The 17,230-nt window shown below is 36.6% G+C and overlaps 1 protein-coding gene across 7 annotated transcripts in view; it reads right to left on the bottom strand.

Moving 5' to 3' along the window:
- The window catches only part of LOC113219499 (cadherin-like and PC-esterase domain-containing protein 1), a 308,433-nt gene that overhangs the window by 275,269 nt on the left and 15,934 nt on the right, over positions 1 to 17,230 (bottom strand). For all 7 annotated transcript variants that reach the window (XM_026454317.1, XM_026454321.1, XM_026454323.1 and 4 more), the window contains exon 3: positions 6,066 to 6,249. In XM_026454317.1, coding sequence (XP_026310102.1) covers positions 6,066 to 6,249 — 184 coding nt within the window. The remainder of the gene's footprint in view (positions 1 to 6,065; positions 6,250 to 17,230) is intronic.

Here is a 17,230-nt window from a genome sequence, read left to right as displayed (position 1 = left end):
TGAAAAACACCCATCAAGTTCATTTTACCCACAATAACATCCAACAGCAGCACTCTTATACTATGGCGTATTTTAAATACACCTCCCTACAGGGGAAATGTCGTGTTCTTCTTTCTGTAACTAGTTCTTGACAGCAGTAACAGTATTATCTCCCATTTATGGGGTGATTACTATGTACCATTCTTAAAACAACCTCAAAAGGATCAACCTGTAGATGAGAAAACCAAGACTCTGAGAGGATAAGATACTTGCCCAAGGTTATGTAACCATTAAAAGGTAACACTAAGGACTCCAACCTAGGTTCTGTCTTACTTCAATGCTTATACTTTTTAATTCCCAAAGTCTACTACCACCCCAAGAAAGTTATTATTGTGGTTAAACTCATCTTACTTATGGGCAATTTAAAGTTCGACTTCCTTATAGCTTCTTTATTATTACAAATAAAAAGAAAAATGTGAAATATGTTTTCCATTACAAAGGTTAAGATTGATCTGTAGTGGATGTTTCTTTTCTATACAAACTTCAGAAACAGCTTTTGGCAAGTAGCCACTATAAATAAACCTTCAAAATGAGACTAAATTCCAAGTGATAAACTGATGTTGGACATTTTTTAAAGTGCAAGTGAATGTAAATAAAATATAGGAAGATAGAAAACTATTAAATTATAAACAAGGAAATAGATCTTTCTTTTTGTATTTTCCACAACATTAAGTAGTGATCTGTATCTCTTGCTCTATTAACTATATCTTTTAACAGTGTTTCCCAAGAACATATTTGGGTAAATAACAGTGTCCTTATTAGGAGGTGAAAAGCTGTCAAGTAGCATCATTTAAATACTGTTCTCCAGATCACACTGTATCAAGTTTAATATCAATACAAATTCCAATAAATACTATTTATCATAGTATTAACTCTAGCCCTTTATAGAAATGTCTTCACTATATCATGCTGTAATGTTATACTCTGAACTCATATTAAAATGTTGCTATGTGAACCAAGATATGACATCTACTTCATTTGCAATACAAATGTTGCTCTGACTTTTGACCCATTGCATAACTTACTGTTGTTCACTTAATACTCCCTTTGAAAAAAAATGTTTTAAATATCTTATTTGAGCATGTGGGAAGTTAGGGGGATGAATCATAATGGTTCCTTCTTCCTGAGAGTAAAACTTCTAAACTTCTATTCTTTCTCTTGTTGTTCTAGGTGCTTGGAGGCTCATGGACAAAACTAAGCCTAAATTATGGTAGCTAAGTGGAATAACCAGTTTGGCCCCTAATTTTATATGTATATTTTATTAATTTTGTTATTATATATTTTATTGTAAACCATCATATCCCTTTTGAATAAGATTTGGTGTAAGTTTAATAAATGAAACATCTCAGTCCTAGAGGTCAATCATCAGCTTGATATGACATCAAGTTACATAGGCTTATTCTGGATACAGGTGCTAGGAAACGTTTTTCAGTAAAGGGCCTAATAATAAAAATTTTAGGTTTTGAAAGCCATACAGCCTCTGTTGCAATTAATCAGCTCTACCTTTGTAAAACAAATGCTGCCAAAGACAATACAAAAACAGAGGAGAGTGGCTGTTTTCTAATAAAACTTTATTTACAAAATCAGGCAGTGGGCCAGATTTAGCCAGTGTACTATAGTTTGCCAGCCCTTGGCAAGAACATCTATATGGTCTTTTATTTTCTGTATTTCTTCAAAAAACATTCTATGTGAAACCCCCAAGTTATAAAAGCAAGAGCAATTTTAAACAGCAAGACTGACTTTAATTCTGTAGCTTGATTGCAGGTTTGCAGTTTGTTTTCCACATGTTATAATATATATAATTTGAAAGTATAATATGTATTCAGAAATTAACAGAAAATTGCCAAATATCCAGTACTCTTCAAGTATACATAAATGATTCTGATCCAATGATAAAATCTACTCTAAGTCAGAGTCCCTTGAACACATACTACTTGGATTTTACCATTGGAGTAGGATAAAAACTTTCCTTTTTAGGCCACTATATGCTGAAGCATTGATTTACTAAACAGCACTTACATGATAGGAAACAGAATAATTGAATGGTGCTTCTATCTTTTCCTTTAGAGAATTATATGTTCTCACAAATGCAGGGGCATAAGATATATTTTCCAAAGCAAGGGATGGGAGAACCATAATAGTGCATGTTTTTACTCTGTTATGCTTTGTAGGCCTAAATCTATAAAGAAAATTGTCTCATACTGTTCTCAAAATCAGTTTAAAGATGAAATGCTGTTTGTAAATACCTATGCAGTTAAATCATAGGCAATGTAATAGCATAATAGCAAGCAGACTGTTGCATTGCTTTATTCCCAAAATTAACTCTAAAAATTGTTACTCTTTGAACCAATAATATGTCCCTCAGAACAGTGCTCCCCAAACTGGGCTACACATAAGAACTACTTGTGGCTGTTTTTAACATGTAAAATCCTGGGCCCCTTTCTCTGGCTTCTGCATGAGATAAAACACTGACTGGACTTTACTTTTTCTCCTTCTAGAACTCTGATAAGGTTGGACCAAGTGATTCAGTCCCCACCACATACTACTCTGAAGTTAAGAACATTAATGCCTTTAACAGATAAGAGAACTGGGGCTCAGAGAACTTAACTTGCTTTAGTCATATATTCATAGGCTTAAAATCTTTCCCAACAGAGACATCAATTTCTCTTATGTCATCAGAAAGGAATTAACCAGTCGGTGGGGTGACATAACACCCGTATTCTAATGTAGGACTCAAAATTGCCTACCTTTTCCTTTTCAGTAAGTGTCTAGTATACAAGTCATAGGAAAACTAAACCAAATACAAAACTCAAAGGTTACTAGTAAATATTATATTTAATAGTGGAGTATTTCCTATCTGGCCTATGACTATTTTAGTTTTGCTGATTTTTATTCTTTTATGTTCCTCAAAAGGTTAAAAAAGAATGGCTCCAAGCCGGAAAGGGGTCACTTGTGCTTCAAAGGATGGTACAAAGCGAGTGACTTTAATTCTGTAGCTTGATTGCTGGTTTGCATTTTGTTTTGTGTGTGTGTGTGTGTAGTTTATAATATACATAATTTGAAAGTGCAGTATGTATTCAGAAATTGACAGAAAATTGCTAAATATGTACTACTCCTCAAGTATACGTAAATAATTCGGATCCAATGATAAAATCTACTCCAAGTAGATTTTAGAGGTGAATGGGGTGGATCAGGAAAGGATAGGAAAGCAGGTGAAACAGGCAAAATAGAGAAAATACCTTCTATAGGTATTGTCGTAGGATGAAAAATACATTTTATCAAAGTGTCAAATGTGCACCTGGGTACTCAGTAACATTTGTGAGAGTATCTGTTTTGTTTTGAATGTAATATTTTCAAATTGCAGGTTAAAAAACAGAAAATGCAGTGGTAAAAGGAAGTGGAGTAGGGCTCTGGATTATTCTGAATTGTTTCCCCTTTCCCCAGGCTGCTCAACTTGGAGAGGTTTCGTTTAAACACTCCCACTGTAGTTTCATATTCTCTGTTGATATACACATGGTAAAAATAACCATGAGGTGAATATGTGAAACTAAAGCAAAACAAATTCTGCAAGAATCACATCTCTAGGAAATACTGTTTTGTAGCAAGTGCCTCAGTTCAAATATAATTTATAGATTAAATTTGTGGCATGGAAAATAGGCTGCAATAAAAATGTTTTCTTTCTATACAATAAATCATCAAGGAAATGTTAGATTATAGTCATGAGTCTTTTAAAAAGGTATGTGATGCATATTTTTCTCATAGTAAAAACTACAAAATCAAATAAAAAATAAAAATCAGTGTTCCATACTCATGAAATTGGGAAATTGCTACCCTTTCTTGAGACCTATCCAGTAAAAATATCTTATTATACAAAGTAAAAGAATGCCAAGACAGAGGTAGGATCTAGATGTTTTAAAAGCTGTGGGAATATGGGAAAAGTAAACCAAATCAGCATTTACACTGACAAATTCTAGGGACACTATGTAGTTATCTTGTGCCGCTGAGCCCAGCAGTTCCTTTGGCTGCCAGATTCTGTTGCCTTCAGGCTGTTTTTGCACTTCCTTGATATTTGGAAGCTGCAGAGTAAGTCTCCTTTTTCTGGTAAAACTGGCCCAAGAACATCGAGGGAAAGAGGAGCTATAACCCATCTGCTCTGCAGCTGGAGAAAATTGAAAACTAAAATTGAATTGAAGTTGAAATGTACAGATAATCCATGTTGTGCCCATAGAAAGTCACTAGCAGCACCAAGAAGGCAGGGAAATTTAGGAATTTCAGAAAATAGTAGCATGTTATCAGGGCCACTCTGCACAACTCCAGGAGCACGGGTCCCATGGCAGTGTGCAGTAGTTATACAATCACCCCTTCAGTGATGGGATGAAATATTTTGTGGAATGAAAGACAGATTAAACATTTTATATTTTTTTCTTTATACCAATAGCTATTCTGATAAATAGGTTTTTAAATATCACTTATGGGTATTCCAGAACTTTAGATTGGTCTTACAGAATAGAGCCAACATCGGTAAGAATATAAGGTTTGCAAAGTTTCTTTTCAGCTTTCCTTAATATTCCAGAGCTTTCTTATTTTGTTTTCTTTTCCTCATTTGCTTCCAGAAGCTCAGTGCTTTAGATTTCCACACTACTCCTAGAAGGCAGTGATGACTAAATGGAGTAAACAAAAGCCTGTGTCCCCATGACCCAGGCTCTGCATATTTTAAGACCTTCTTTCTTCTCATCAGAACAGATCCTCTGTATTCTACTTCCTCAGAGTTTCTTTTAAGTAGCTCACAATTTCACTGTCAATGTGATAAAGGATGGCCATGGCTAAACAGTCCCCAACCTTCTCAGAAATATCTTCCCAACTTGCTTTCATTCATTTGCCAGCACAAACCAGCAAGGGGGCATCTAACTGAAGGAGTGCTGTGTTGATGGCAAGATTGTTGTGAAAACTACTGTGATACCAGGATCTGACTATTCTCCCCCAAAGGAAACAATGGCTGAGATAAACAGTTAATTCAAAGTGCTTATCCTCCTCCCCTTTTAATAAATAGGAAAATAGATATATTGTACAATCATTAAGAGAAGAATCTGATTTGCTTATTCTGAATGAGGTTTCTGCATCATTGAGCTCTCATAATGATAGATAAGTGCAGGATTATGGACCAAAGGAGAGATTGAAGTATCAAAGAGGTAAAAAGCCAGAGCAGAGAAAGTGAGAGTTGAAACACAGGTATCATCTGTCCATCCCTCACACCAGATGTAAGATGCAAGGTGTATCACTTCAGCTGGTAAAGCCTCAGTTTCCTTTTCTGCAATCTGGGTTAGAAGTTGGAATTAATATTTCTTCATCTCAGGATGCTTGGCAGCTATAAGTGTAGGTTAAATGTGATCATGAATACAGAAGATGGCATGGAATCTGCCACAGTTACTCGCTCAAGAAATGGTAGGTCTTATTGTTATTGCCCTTTTGAGTCTCATTATTTACTCAACTTTCTTTGCAAAAAACTTGTTTAAAAACTTGTCTCTTATTATTCTCTCCAAATGACAGAAATAAATGTACTTGACAAGTAATGGTGCATATGATCAATATCCATACTTCTTTCCTATTTAGAGCCAATCTGTGAATCACATTTAAGCTGGCTTCTGGAAACAATTTCCAGCACATTCTACTTGCAGTCAGATGAAGCTGCAATTTTCTTAAAATATGAAGCAGTTTGGGTGCTGGGCAGAACATATATTCAGTCTCATAAACATAAACACTTTTTATGTGGCATTTAAACATGAACTATGCGACTCCAAAATGCTACAAAAATATAAACAAAATAATTTCAGGAATAAAGAGATACAGTTAAAGAAAAATAGAGAGGAAGTAAAAAAAGAGATAAGTTTTCTATGATGTGAGAAAGTTGGTCAAGGATAAACATTTGGTTTTATAATTTTTTTTTAGAGGGAGATAGTAGCACATTCTAGAAATTGTTTAACATTATATATCAAGTGACTTTGGCAGTTACTTCTTACTATTCTGACCTTGTTCTAGTAGCGCCAGTCCAAGGCCAGCATTGTGCCTTTCTTCAGCAATCACAACGGTATAGCCATGTTGAGTCAGAATGCGCTGGTGTAGCCGAAGCTCTGTTTTGCTGTAGAAAGGAGGCCTGTAGAGTATGGCCCTTCGGCCATGGCTGCCAAAGTGTGTCTCCATTGATTCTTCGACCTAAGAAAAAAAGGCATAAAATTTCAATATAAAAAAAGTAGTACATTTCCCTTGAAGGACATCATGAATGCAAATCAAGGTCTATTTGGGAAGTTTTTCTTAAGTTTTTCTCTAGAAGTGAAAGACAATTTCTCTGAAAGACTGACAAGGACAAAGATGACCTCATATGCAAGCACTGAAGGTCAACTGAATTGTCCTCACTGTAACAGAAAGATGAAAATTTTAGGCTATAAAATATAGAGGTTCTTGGAGGAATACTGATGCATAGAAATATAGAGCTCAACTCTAGCTGAAAATACAAATTAATAGCAGTGCTTTTCATCTGCACTGTGCTTTTTTAAAGTAGTTCTAGCTGCATTATCTTTTAATAGCTCTTTTAGGTAAACATGGTAGAGGAAACACTCAGAGAGGATGGGTTTTGTACAGAAAGGACATGGTCAGGAAGGGGTCGAGGTGAGAAGCAGTCCAGAGCTCTTTGTAGATAAACAATGCTGCAGTTGCTCTCAATTGGATTGTAGCAAAACTGGAACACATCTCAGTGAGACAGAATGGGTCTTCACATGTGAGGAGAGGAGAACTACTGAAGTATCATGATTCCAGGTTATTACCTCAATCGTTTATTGCTCTTTCATATAAATATTCCTCTTTCTCAAAATAGAAACTGAAATTCTACTAACAAAGAAGATTTTTGAATTGACAAGGAAAAAGAAGGCTGAAATTTAAATTCATTATAAGGCTTAATGGCAGATACTGGGGTTTTTCTGAAAACCTGAGATTAAACCTCGAAAAAGTACAGATGATTTTTATTACTAGAAGGAGTGATGAGATTGCATGAAGGTCAGCAAAAACCAGGAGAGAGGCTGAACAAGAGGATCCAAAGGAGGTGGTGGAGAAGATGAGGAGGACTTGGTAAAAAACACAACTGGGAATCTAAATTACTTGCAATGACAGCTCTGAGTCAACCTGTCCATTTTATTAACCTAAGACATGATCTTTTTCATATTGTGAATGCCATGTTTTTCAGCACTTAAATGTCTTCATTATTTCCCATACTGATAGAATCAATCAATTCTACATCTTTTATTTTTTATTTTATTGGTTTTTTTTCATTTTTTATTTTTTTGAGACAGAGTCTCGCTCTGTTGCCCAGGTTGGAGTTCCGTGGCACAATCTCGGCTCACTGCAAGCTCCGCCTCCAGGGTTCACGCCATTCTCCTGCCTCAGCCTCCAGAGTAGTTGGGACTACAGGAGCCTGCCACCACGCCCAGCTAATTTTTGTATTTTTAGTAGAGATGGGGTTTCACCTTGTTAGCCAGGATGGTCTCGATCTCCTGACCTCGTGATCCGCCCACCTTGGCCTCCCATAGTGCTGGGATTACAGGCGTGAGCCACCGCACCCAGCCCAATTCTACATCTTTATCAAGAAACACAAGATCATTTAAACTTATACCCTGCCTTCCTACTCTGGTCAGATCACATCACACTCTTAATCATCTTTATTCCTGACCCACAACCTGCTCTTTTGTATATCATGGTTCCTTCCACCTACAATTCCTTCCTCTTTTCGTTATTTCGCTTATCAAATTCCAAATCAATTCTCAATAGTCAAACATTATCTCTTACGGAAATTTTTAATTGAAATGCATACTTTCATTAGCATTCATGAAAGGAAATTACATTTTTCTCATATCAGCCCCTTAACAGCCAGGCCTGCGTTGTTCATGTCTCTCAAATGTCTATCCCAAGACATGATATATGGTACGTGCTTAATAAATGAAGATATTTAGTAAATTAATGAATCATAGCAGTTATCAAAATATTTGAAGACGCATATTGAAGGAAAGAAGAAACAGAGTTAGATTGTAAATCCTTTGAGGTCAGGAACGATATACTATTTTTTTATTGCTTACAAACTATTGCTAGCTGAAAATTCATAGACAAAGCATAGAGTAGTCCAGGAGGACACAAACTCTGGATCTAAACTGCCGGATTCGAATCACCTGGCTGCACCAGCATTATCTGTGTGACTTCAGACAATACCTTCTTCCTAAGATGCTATGAGGATTAGATAGTTAACACTTGTAAAGTGCTCAGAACCATGCTTGCTATGCAGGAGGTACTATGAGGTATTATTTTTTAATAAGAATATATCACAAAGAACAATGAGTCTGGAAAAACTGCTTCTGAGTTTGCGCTCTGCCTGGCACACGTTAACATAGTTGCTTACTGTGTGTGTGATGAATATAATGAACATAATGAAAAAGAATAGAACTCTAGCTAATCGTACCTTCTGTACGTGTTACTTTGGGAGAATGAGATTGATAAGATATTTTCCTTTGTTAAAAGACACTGCATTTTATTGATGAGAAAACCATTTAAATGCAACCATTTAAGTGAAAATTGGGACACGATTCTCCCCAAATGTTATAATTGTTGGCAATAATAAATGTATAAGGAGTGTTTGAAATCAAATACACATTTAGCCTTTGGACACAGGGGTTAGAGGGAACTGAGTAGCCTGTAGAAAGCCAAAGTAAACAAACAAGTGTCTAGGTGAAAGGGGAAGACAGATGCTTCCCACTATATCAGTGTCACTCAAGCAAACCCACTGTATCCAGAATTCCCATATCACATTTTCTTTTGTAATCACAGGATGCTCCTCTCTATTACAGCTGGCTCAAATAGAAAAGGGATTTCACACAAGGAAGGTATATTTTAAAACTTCGAGTAGTTTTCATTTTGAAAGATACCACCCTCTTTTTCCCCAGTAAAGATTAATTTAAGCAAGAACAATGTAACTTTTATTAATATACCCTGTAGAGGGTTTATTACATGTAAATAAAGCACAATGATTGGCCATATTTGGTAATAACCTTCATAGCATGGACTGAAATTTTAACCTACATCTCAGACTATAGAGAATAAATAGGAAATGAGCTTGTCAGTAGCATTATGTTGTATTATCCTGTAATACAAACTGCTGCTGTCCTTGTCATATTTATAACACACTGTATCAGCAGAATGGCCCAATACCAAAGGGCAAGAACAGTTTCAGCTGGTCTGACAACAGGTGCACACATTGCGTATGTGAAATTAAAACGATGTGAACAATTATGTCAACCACACTAGCAAGAGCGAGGTCATCAAACGCTAATAGCAGCACTTTGAGAAATAAGAGGTCCTGATTATTCCCACAATTCCAAAGGTATATTTTTAATGGAAGAATACATTTCACCTGGCCACCACTACAACAACTTCACTTGACACAACCCTGCTGGCCCAGAATTTAGAAAAGAATGAGTGTTACTGAATGTTGATTCTGAGTGTCCACTTGCCTCTCTCTCATCTTGAGAGAGCTGCAAAATATTTCCTTAGAAATCCCTTTGTTAGACTACATAAAAGTTGTTTTATAACTGGACACTTTTTATTTTTACTGAAAGGATGTCCAAAATCTGAAAACTTTGTGCCATCTGAGATAAAGCAAAGCACAGAATGTTGTCATAAAGTACTGGGAGCATTGGATGCAGCAACGTAGAGTAAAAAGAGAAGATTGGGAATCCAAAATCTGGATTTGAATTCTGGCTCCATCAATTGCTTGCTTCATCTACGAGCTAAATTATTTAATCTACCCACATCAGAGTTTTCTCACATGTGTAAATGAAGTAAGAAATCCTACTGTGTGAGGGAATTAAATGAATTTTCAATATGAAAGTGTCCAACATGGTGTGTCACCAATAAATTATCTTAAAGTTATGTAAATAAAACGGAATAATAATCAATATTATAGTATAATTTTACATTCAAAATTCCATAAGCTTTTCAATTAATATGGTTTGATCTCTGTTATAACAGGCATTTTTGCAATAATATGTATGATTTCATATACCTGATATACATTTTCCTCTATAGGAGTGATTATGTTTTAATGCATTAATATAATTTGTTTACTTATTACATTTATTTGATTTTTTTTCCTGGGCCTCCCATATCTTGGAAACTTATTATGTTTATTTTCTCTCTCTTCATACCAGGATGGAAGCTAAATGAAAGCATATGTTTTTGTCTGTTTTGTTCAATTTTGCTTTCCCAGCCTAAAAACAGTACTTGGCATGTAAGAGACACATAACAAATATTCTTTGAATGAGTGAATACAAACATCTTTTCCTTCAATATGTAGAAGTCTTTGTTATAAATAAAGCCATGGAAGACTGGGAATAGAAAGTGGTTAAGACTTGTATTCACAAATTTATTTCAATAGAAGTGTAAATACTAGCAAGAATGACAAATATAGAGTTAAATATTTAAGCAAAATAATTAATTTACAGTAAAAAATTGAAAAGCTACATTATAAAAGTACTGCATTTGTCAGTTACTTACACTGTTAAAAAATCTTTACCAAGACTCACCATGAAACCAAGAAATATAGCTCTTCAAAATACAGTAAGGCTGAAAAATAAAACTTGTTTTTTTTCACATAGCAGAAAGATTTTTTTCTGGATTTATTAAAGTAGCCATGTATTTATGACATCTTTTGATGCTCAAATACAAATCATCTAGTAGACTTTGGATGTGTGTCATATATGACTAAAAGTTAAATTGCCTTCCTGGTCCAGACTTTGGCATTTTAGAAATATTACAGAGTCTATCATAGTGAATTATGTTTTCATTTTTCCACTGTAAGAATAAAATACAGGTTCTCTTCCCTACTGGTGAAATGTACACTTATTTTAGGGAATGTAAGAAGTAAATGGAAGGAATTTTCTGGGATCTATATCATATACATTTTCTATTTAAAAAATATCTTATAATTGCAGAACACTTTAGGGACCACAGGTTTCTGGATATGCAAGCTGATGCTTGAAAGGATGTCCCTCTCTAAACGAAGCGTTAGTGTACTTCTGTCTGGATCTTACAGCTGATTTAACTGAATCTCAAGCTGATAATGGGAAGGCTACACATTTCTCAGAACTACTCCATGTCACAGAGCGTCTTCTGACTGTACTCCCAAACTGTACTTTGGGGCTATACCAACCTTCCATATCTAATGATAGGCAAGTTCACTCACGTGTGGATTTATATACAAATAAGAGAGATAAAAAAGTAATAAAGTTTCCTTATCAAAAATGTATTCCTGCAGGGCGTGGTGGCTCATGCCTGTAATCCCAGCACGTTGAGAAGATAAGATAGGAGTATCACTTGAGGTCAGGAGTTCGAAATCAGCCTGGCCAACATGGTGAAACCTTGTCTCTACTAAAAATAGAAAAAAGTAGCTGGGCATAGTGATGTACCTGTAATCCCAGCTACTCTGGAGGCTGAGTCAGGAGTATGCTTGAACCCTGGATGTGGAGGGTGCAGTGAGCTGAGATCGTGGCACTGTACTCCAGCCACGGTGACAGAGTGAGACTCTGTCTCAAAAAACTTTTTAAAATGTGAAAAAAATGTATTTCCAATAGAGCCTTGATGAAATAGCACCCACTTAAACAGGCATCGCCAAAACCCATTATCACCTATATCCCTCAATGTAATTTTCCCACTGGCACACTTCATGACATATAACTATATATTATTTGTTTAATGTCCGCCTCTCCTACTATGTTCCATGAGGGCCTAGATTTGTCTGCTTTGGCCATTGTTGTATATGCAACTTACTGCCAGGTTCTAAATAAGAGAGAATGGATGAATAAATGAGCAAATGAATGGATACATAAATGCAAAGTATGAGCTTACTTGTTTGTAAATACACGCATGCCCTTTAATTATTTAACTATTAGGTGGGAAAAAAATCTACTAGAATATCTCAGTCAAGGGTTCAATATCTGCATCTCAAGCCATAAAATATTCATGACCTCTTCATCTCCAGTGACTCTCCTCCACTTCGTTTCAAACACTTGCTCCAATGGCCATATCTTAGACATTGTAGTCCCAGAACAGCCCCTCCTCTGAAATTATAAAATTTTAGAAATTCCATTCTTTGATTGCACCGAAGTATCTGGCTCTTCTCATTTATTTCCAATGTATTGGTTCTTCAATCATTAGTCTTTTCACCTAACAAAATTTTTTTTTTCTTTATTTTTTTGAGACAGGAACTGGCTCTGTCACTCAGTCTGGAGTGCAGTGGCATGATCTAGGCTTACTACAACCTTCACCTCTCAGGCCTAAGCCATCCTCCCACCTCAGCCTCCCAAGTAGATAGGACTACAGGTACATGCTACCACATCCAGCTATTTTTTATTATTATTATTTTTTTGTAAAGATGGGGCTTTTACCACCTTGCCAAGACTGGTCTTGAACTACTGGGCTCAAGTAATCCATCTGCCTCGGCCTCTCAAAGTGCTGGGATTACAGGTGTGAACTTTCTACTGGTCTCCTTTTTCCTCAGCTTCTCTCTCTGCAGTTCAGATTCCATGGTCCAACACTCCAACCACCCTCTATCTAATATATTAAATTTCCTTGCTCTGCTGCACTTCCTTCACATCCACATGGCAAAATATCAAACATGAAAGAGCTTGGAATCCACAGTAAATCCTCTGCCTTTAAGGATATAACATCCCACCAAGAAAATCAGACGTAAGCAACTAGTTATAATAAACTAGGATAAGCCCAGTAAGTCAGGAGGCATAGGATGCTGTGGAAACACTGAGCTGAGGGACCTGAGGGAGATCTCAGCAACCTGCCTGTCCTGCACCTGGGCTGGGATTGCTGAGAGCTCCTGAAGAAAAGCACCCGGTGGGACAGATTCTGGATGGCAAAACCGATTCTGCCTCTGTCCTCTGGCTTGTTCTCATCATTCTTTCATTTTCCCATTTAACATTTTCGAGCATTTTCTATGTAGCAGGCATGGTCTTAGGGTCTGGGAATGCAACACTGAAGAAGTCTATCCAGGTTCTAGCCCTCATTAGGAGGGCTAGTGTTTAGCAAGAAGAGCAATAAATCATTAATGAAATCATATAATTTCCAATGGAAATAAGGGTTCTGGTTTGTTAAAGAATGACCCAGGAGCTCTTTTAGATGATTTGGTGTTATTGCTTGCCTATATTGTGAATATTGTATATGAAAGAAAATAAGTAATTAAATTAAATCGGTAATTTCTCTTCTTATATTTTCCTTGCCTTGAAGAATTATCTTTTTTCTCTTGAAGTTCCTTGCTGTTGACCTTGAAGGTCAGTACCATGAATTCTTTTTATTGTGAGTGACAAATAGGGTCAGATAGGCAACAAGAAATGACTGACAATGATGATAAAAGTGGAGCAATGCAACGCTACTTATTATCTTGTTAAGTAGCTAGTAGGAAACCTAAATGCAGCAAGTAGTGGAAAATTTAAAGGTTGATAACTCTATGCTGGTCTTTATACATAGGTTCGACTTTGAAGAACTTTGATTCAGTTTACTAAAGTCGTGTCAGGGAGGAGGCAGATGAGAAAAACTGGACTTAGGATAGACAGAAAAAGAGTGCTTTTCTTGTTTTGTTTTCTGGATGGATGAGTACCCTGATAGAATTTCAGAAGGCCAGACTTTTACTACCTAAATCACAGTATTTTCTAAAAACCTCAAGCCACCCCTTCCATATTGCAGAAAAGAGGTTAAAAAAAGAAGGAAGGAAGGAAGGAAGGAAGGAAGGAAGGAAGGAAGGAAGGAAGGAAGGAAGGAAGGAGGGAAGGAGGGAAGGAAGAAGGGAGGGAAGGAAGGAAGGAAAGAGAAAGAAAGAAAGAAAAAGAAAGAAACAAAGAAAAAAGAAAGAAAGAAGAGAAAGAAAGGAAAAGAAAAGAAAACAGTAAAAGTAACCTGAGTCACTAACCCATAAGAGGGATGCCTGAGACCTGCCCTAAGAAGGCATTAAACCATACAGGGAAAGCCTGGGAAGAGAGAGAACTGTGAGGGCCTGAGCAGTGAGTTCTGTACTATGGAACCTGATTTGGTGTAGAAAGAGCAAAAAGAAGCAGCAACAGGATGGTCAAATAATGCTATGTGTAACTGAGAAAGAGAGAGCTAAGGTACAGAGAATGAACACATTCCAGTACTGGAGAGAAAATTTCAGGAAAATTAATTTGTCGTGAAGACACTCAGTAAACAGAAAGGGAGCCTGTAAGCCTAGTTTCTATTAGAAGGGAAGAAGGCGCAAAAGAAGAAAACAGAAGCAACAGCAGGGCAGACCCTGACTTGGACATCCCAGTCTAGAAAATAATTAATGATAAATGCTGTAATGCCTTAGTTGCCTTAGTCCACATCTGAAACACTGTCACCTTAGAGATCAGTCATGTTTTCCTTATCAGAAGACTTTCCATCAAATCTGTAAAACAGTAAACATATAATCTGAAGGTAAACTCAGAACTCCTGGGTATCCTCAATGTTTAATGCCCATTCTCCTCATTCAAAACTTTGGGACCATACGATGCCTTTCTGAAAAAGGTGTACAACACAGAGCTGTGTAACTGAAGCAAGAAGAGAGGAGGAGAGAATGGAGAATGGAAGAGTGCAAGTTGCAAAACAAACCAAAAAAAATGCAATCTAAACAGTTTCGCAACTCTTCAAACTCCAGCAAATGCAGAATCATGCTGGGTGTAGCTTCGGCTCCAGTGAGGCGCCTTCCCTCCCCAGGCTAACCCCTACACATAGGGTGAATCTTGGAGGCAGAAAGAAATTAAAGGCAAAACTAAGAACACAGGACAGCTTTTTCTCCTCAAGTGGATATCTAGGATCACCAGCTGTGACTTCTTGCCTTCCTGTGCCTGGCGTTCGTTGTTGCCTGCCAACCTCCACCTCCACTGGAATGCTCACTCGTTTCAACCAATGTGAAGGAACCTATACTATTTCCTTCTTCTGCTTCTACTAAAATTTCCCTTTTCTCTTTTCTAGCTGTTTTTAAAAGTAGTATAAAGCATCTTTTTCAGCCTCCTCTTCAAGGCTCCTTTGAGATGCCACCCACGTTGCACAGCTGTGGGTCAGCAGTTTACTATTTACTGTAACCTCACAGACATAACACAGATCCAACTGAGATTACAAAAACACAGGGATAACTGAGAGATGGTGGTCTTGACAGTTTCCTTCATTATGTCTGTAAGAATAAGACAGAACTTGAAAATAAGATAGAACTTGAAATGAAAAGACAAAGATAATGTAGTTTGCTTTTTTTTTTTTTTTTTTTTTTTTTTTTTTTGACATAATTTGATGTGATTCCCTATTTTGGAGCCAGTGAAAATCACTCCTGAGTGTGTCCCTCTTTAATCTCTTCTCTTCCCCTCTGCTTTCCCGTTCCTTAGATTCTTCCTCTATCCCTGTCCTCTCTTTCTCAGACACTCATGTAGCACTTAACAGGAGGAAGAAGTTATTTTCTTTGTATCTCCAAGCCCTGATTGCTTTTGCTGGTGTTAAAGTAAATGCTCTCTAGCTGACTACATGAGGTTCCTTATTGCCTTCTGAGTCTTACCACAGTGTCAACAGTAGTTAAAGGATGTCCGTAATGAAGAAAAAAGAGAACTGACAATCCATAATTATGAAATAACAAGCGGAGGACAAGGAAAGACCTTGTTCTTTTGAAAAATGTTAATATAATAGCAAGTCTCTGTCCCCTGATGCCAAAACAACAAGTTAATTCAGCAATTCAGCCTTAAAATAGTAAGTCCATACAGAGGCAATATAGCAGAAAGGAAAGAGCACTGGGGCAATTACAACAACAATATCACTACCTAAGCATCATGCGGTCAACCAGACATTTTCATAGATGCCAGAGACTCTGAATCTGAGTTTGAGGCTTTTCCAGCCACAACACAAAGCCTCCTGAATCTCTAGTCTCTATTTCCCACCGCCCCCACCCCATTCATGATCAGCTGACACTAATGAAGTTCCACTTGATGAACTTCATTTTCCTTGTCTGCAAATGAGTACTGACACCTTCCATCTTTTTGTGCTACTGTAAGAATCCAGAGTGACTCCGTTTAGACAAAAGCATTCAAAAATATGTAGTCCCACACAAATGTAAGATATTATTAGAGAAATAGATCTTAAAGAATTGTCAGATGAAATAATATGTTGAAAAATTGACATAGTTTCAGTAAAAGCCTGTAAGTTTTTTTTTAAGTGAATAACAGCTTTTCTGTTTGTTTCTAAATTTTTTTTATTATACTTTAAGTTCTGGGATACATGTGCAGAATGTGCAGGTTTGTTACATAGATATACACATGCCATCGTAGTTTGCTGCACCCATCAGCCGGTCATCTACATTAGGTATTTCTCCTAATGCTATCCCTCCCCAGCCCCCAACCCGCCAACAGTCCCCAGTGTGTGATGTTCCCAGAAATACCATTTGACCCAACAATCCCATTACTGGGTATATACCCAAAGGATTATAAATCATTCTACTAAAAAGACACATGCACACATGTGTTTATTGCAGCACTGTTCACAATAGCAAAGAATTAGAACCAACCCAAATGCCCATCAATGACAGACTGGATAAAGAAAATGTGGCACATATACTCCATGGAATACTATGCAGCCATAAAAAAGGATGAGTTCATGTCCTTTGCAGGGACATGGATGAAGCTGGAAACCATCATTCTCAGCAAACTAACACAGGAACAGAAAACCAAACACCACATGTTCTCACTCATAAAGTGGGAGTTGAACAATGAGAACACAAACCTTTAAAATTTTAATCATGTTGTTTCATAAGGGTTCTGTCAAATTACATGTAGAATATGAAAGGTAGTGTTTATATATAAGACATTAAATAATTTTAAAATACTAAATGAGCCTCCATCTCTATGATTATTCTCTGATAAAAACTCAGTGTTAGAGCAAATATATCATTATAAAAATACATAGGGGCATGATGCCATACATACAATGAACATACTTCTTAGATTTGGGGACTGGACCAGAAAAAAAGGCCATTTGTTAATTGTACAACTAAATATGACTTAATTTTTACTTTGTTATAATGTTCTATAAATAAATTCACACGTTAGGATATTAGTCCTTTATG

The sequence above is a fragment of the Piliocolobus tephrosceles genome, unplaced genomic scaffold (genome assembly GCF_002776525.5).
Source record: "Piliocolobus tephrosceles isolate RC106 unplaced genomic scaffold, ASM277652v3 unscaffolded_40, whole genome shotgun sequence".
Classification (NCBI taxonomy): Eukaryota; Metazoa; Chordata; class Mammalia; order Primates; family Cercopithecidae; genus Piliocolobus; species Piliocolobus tephrosceles.
This window is presented reverse-complemented; position numbering and strand designations above follow the sequence as displayed.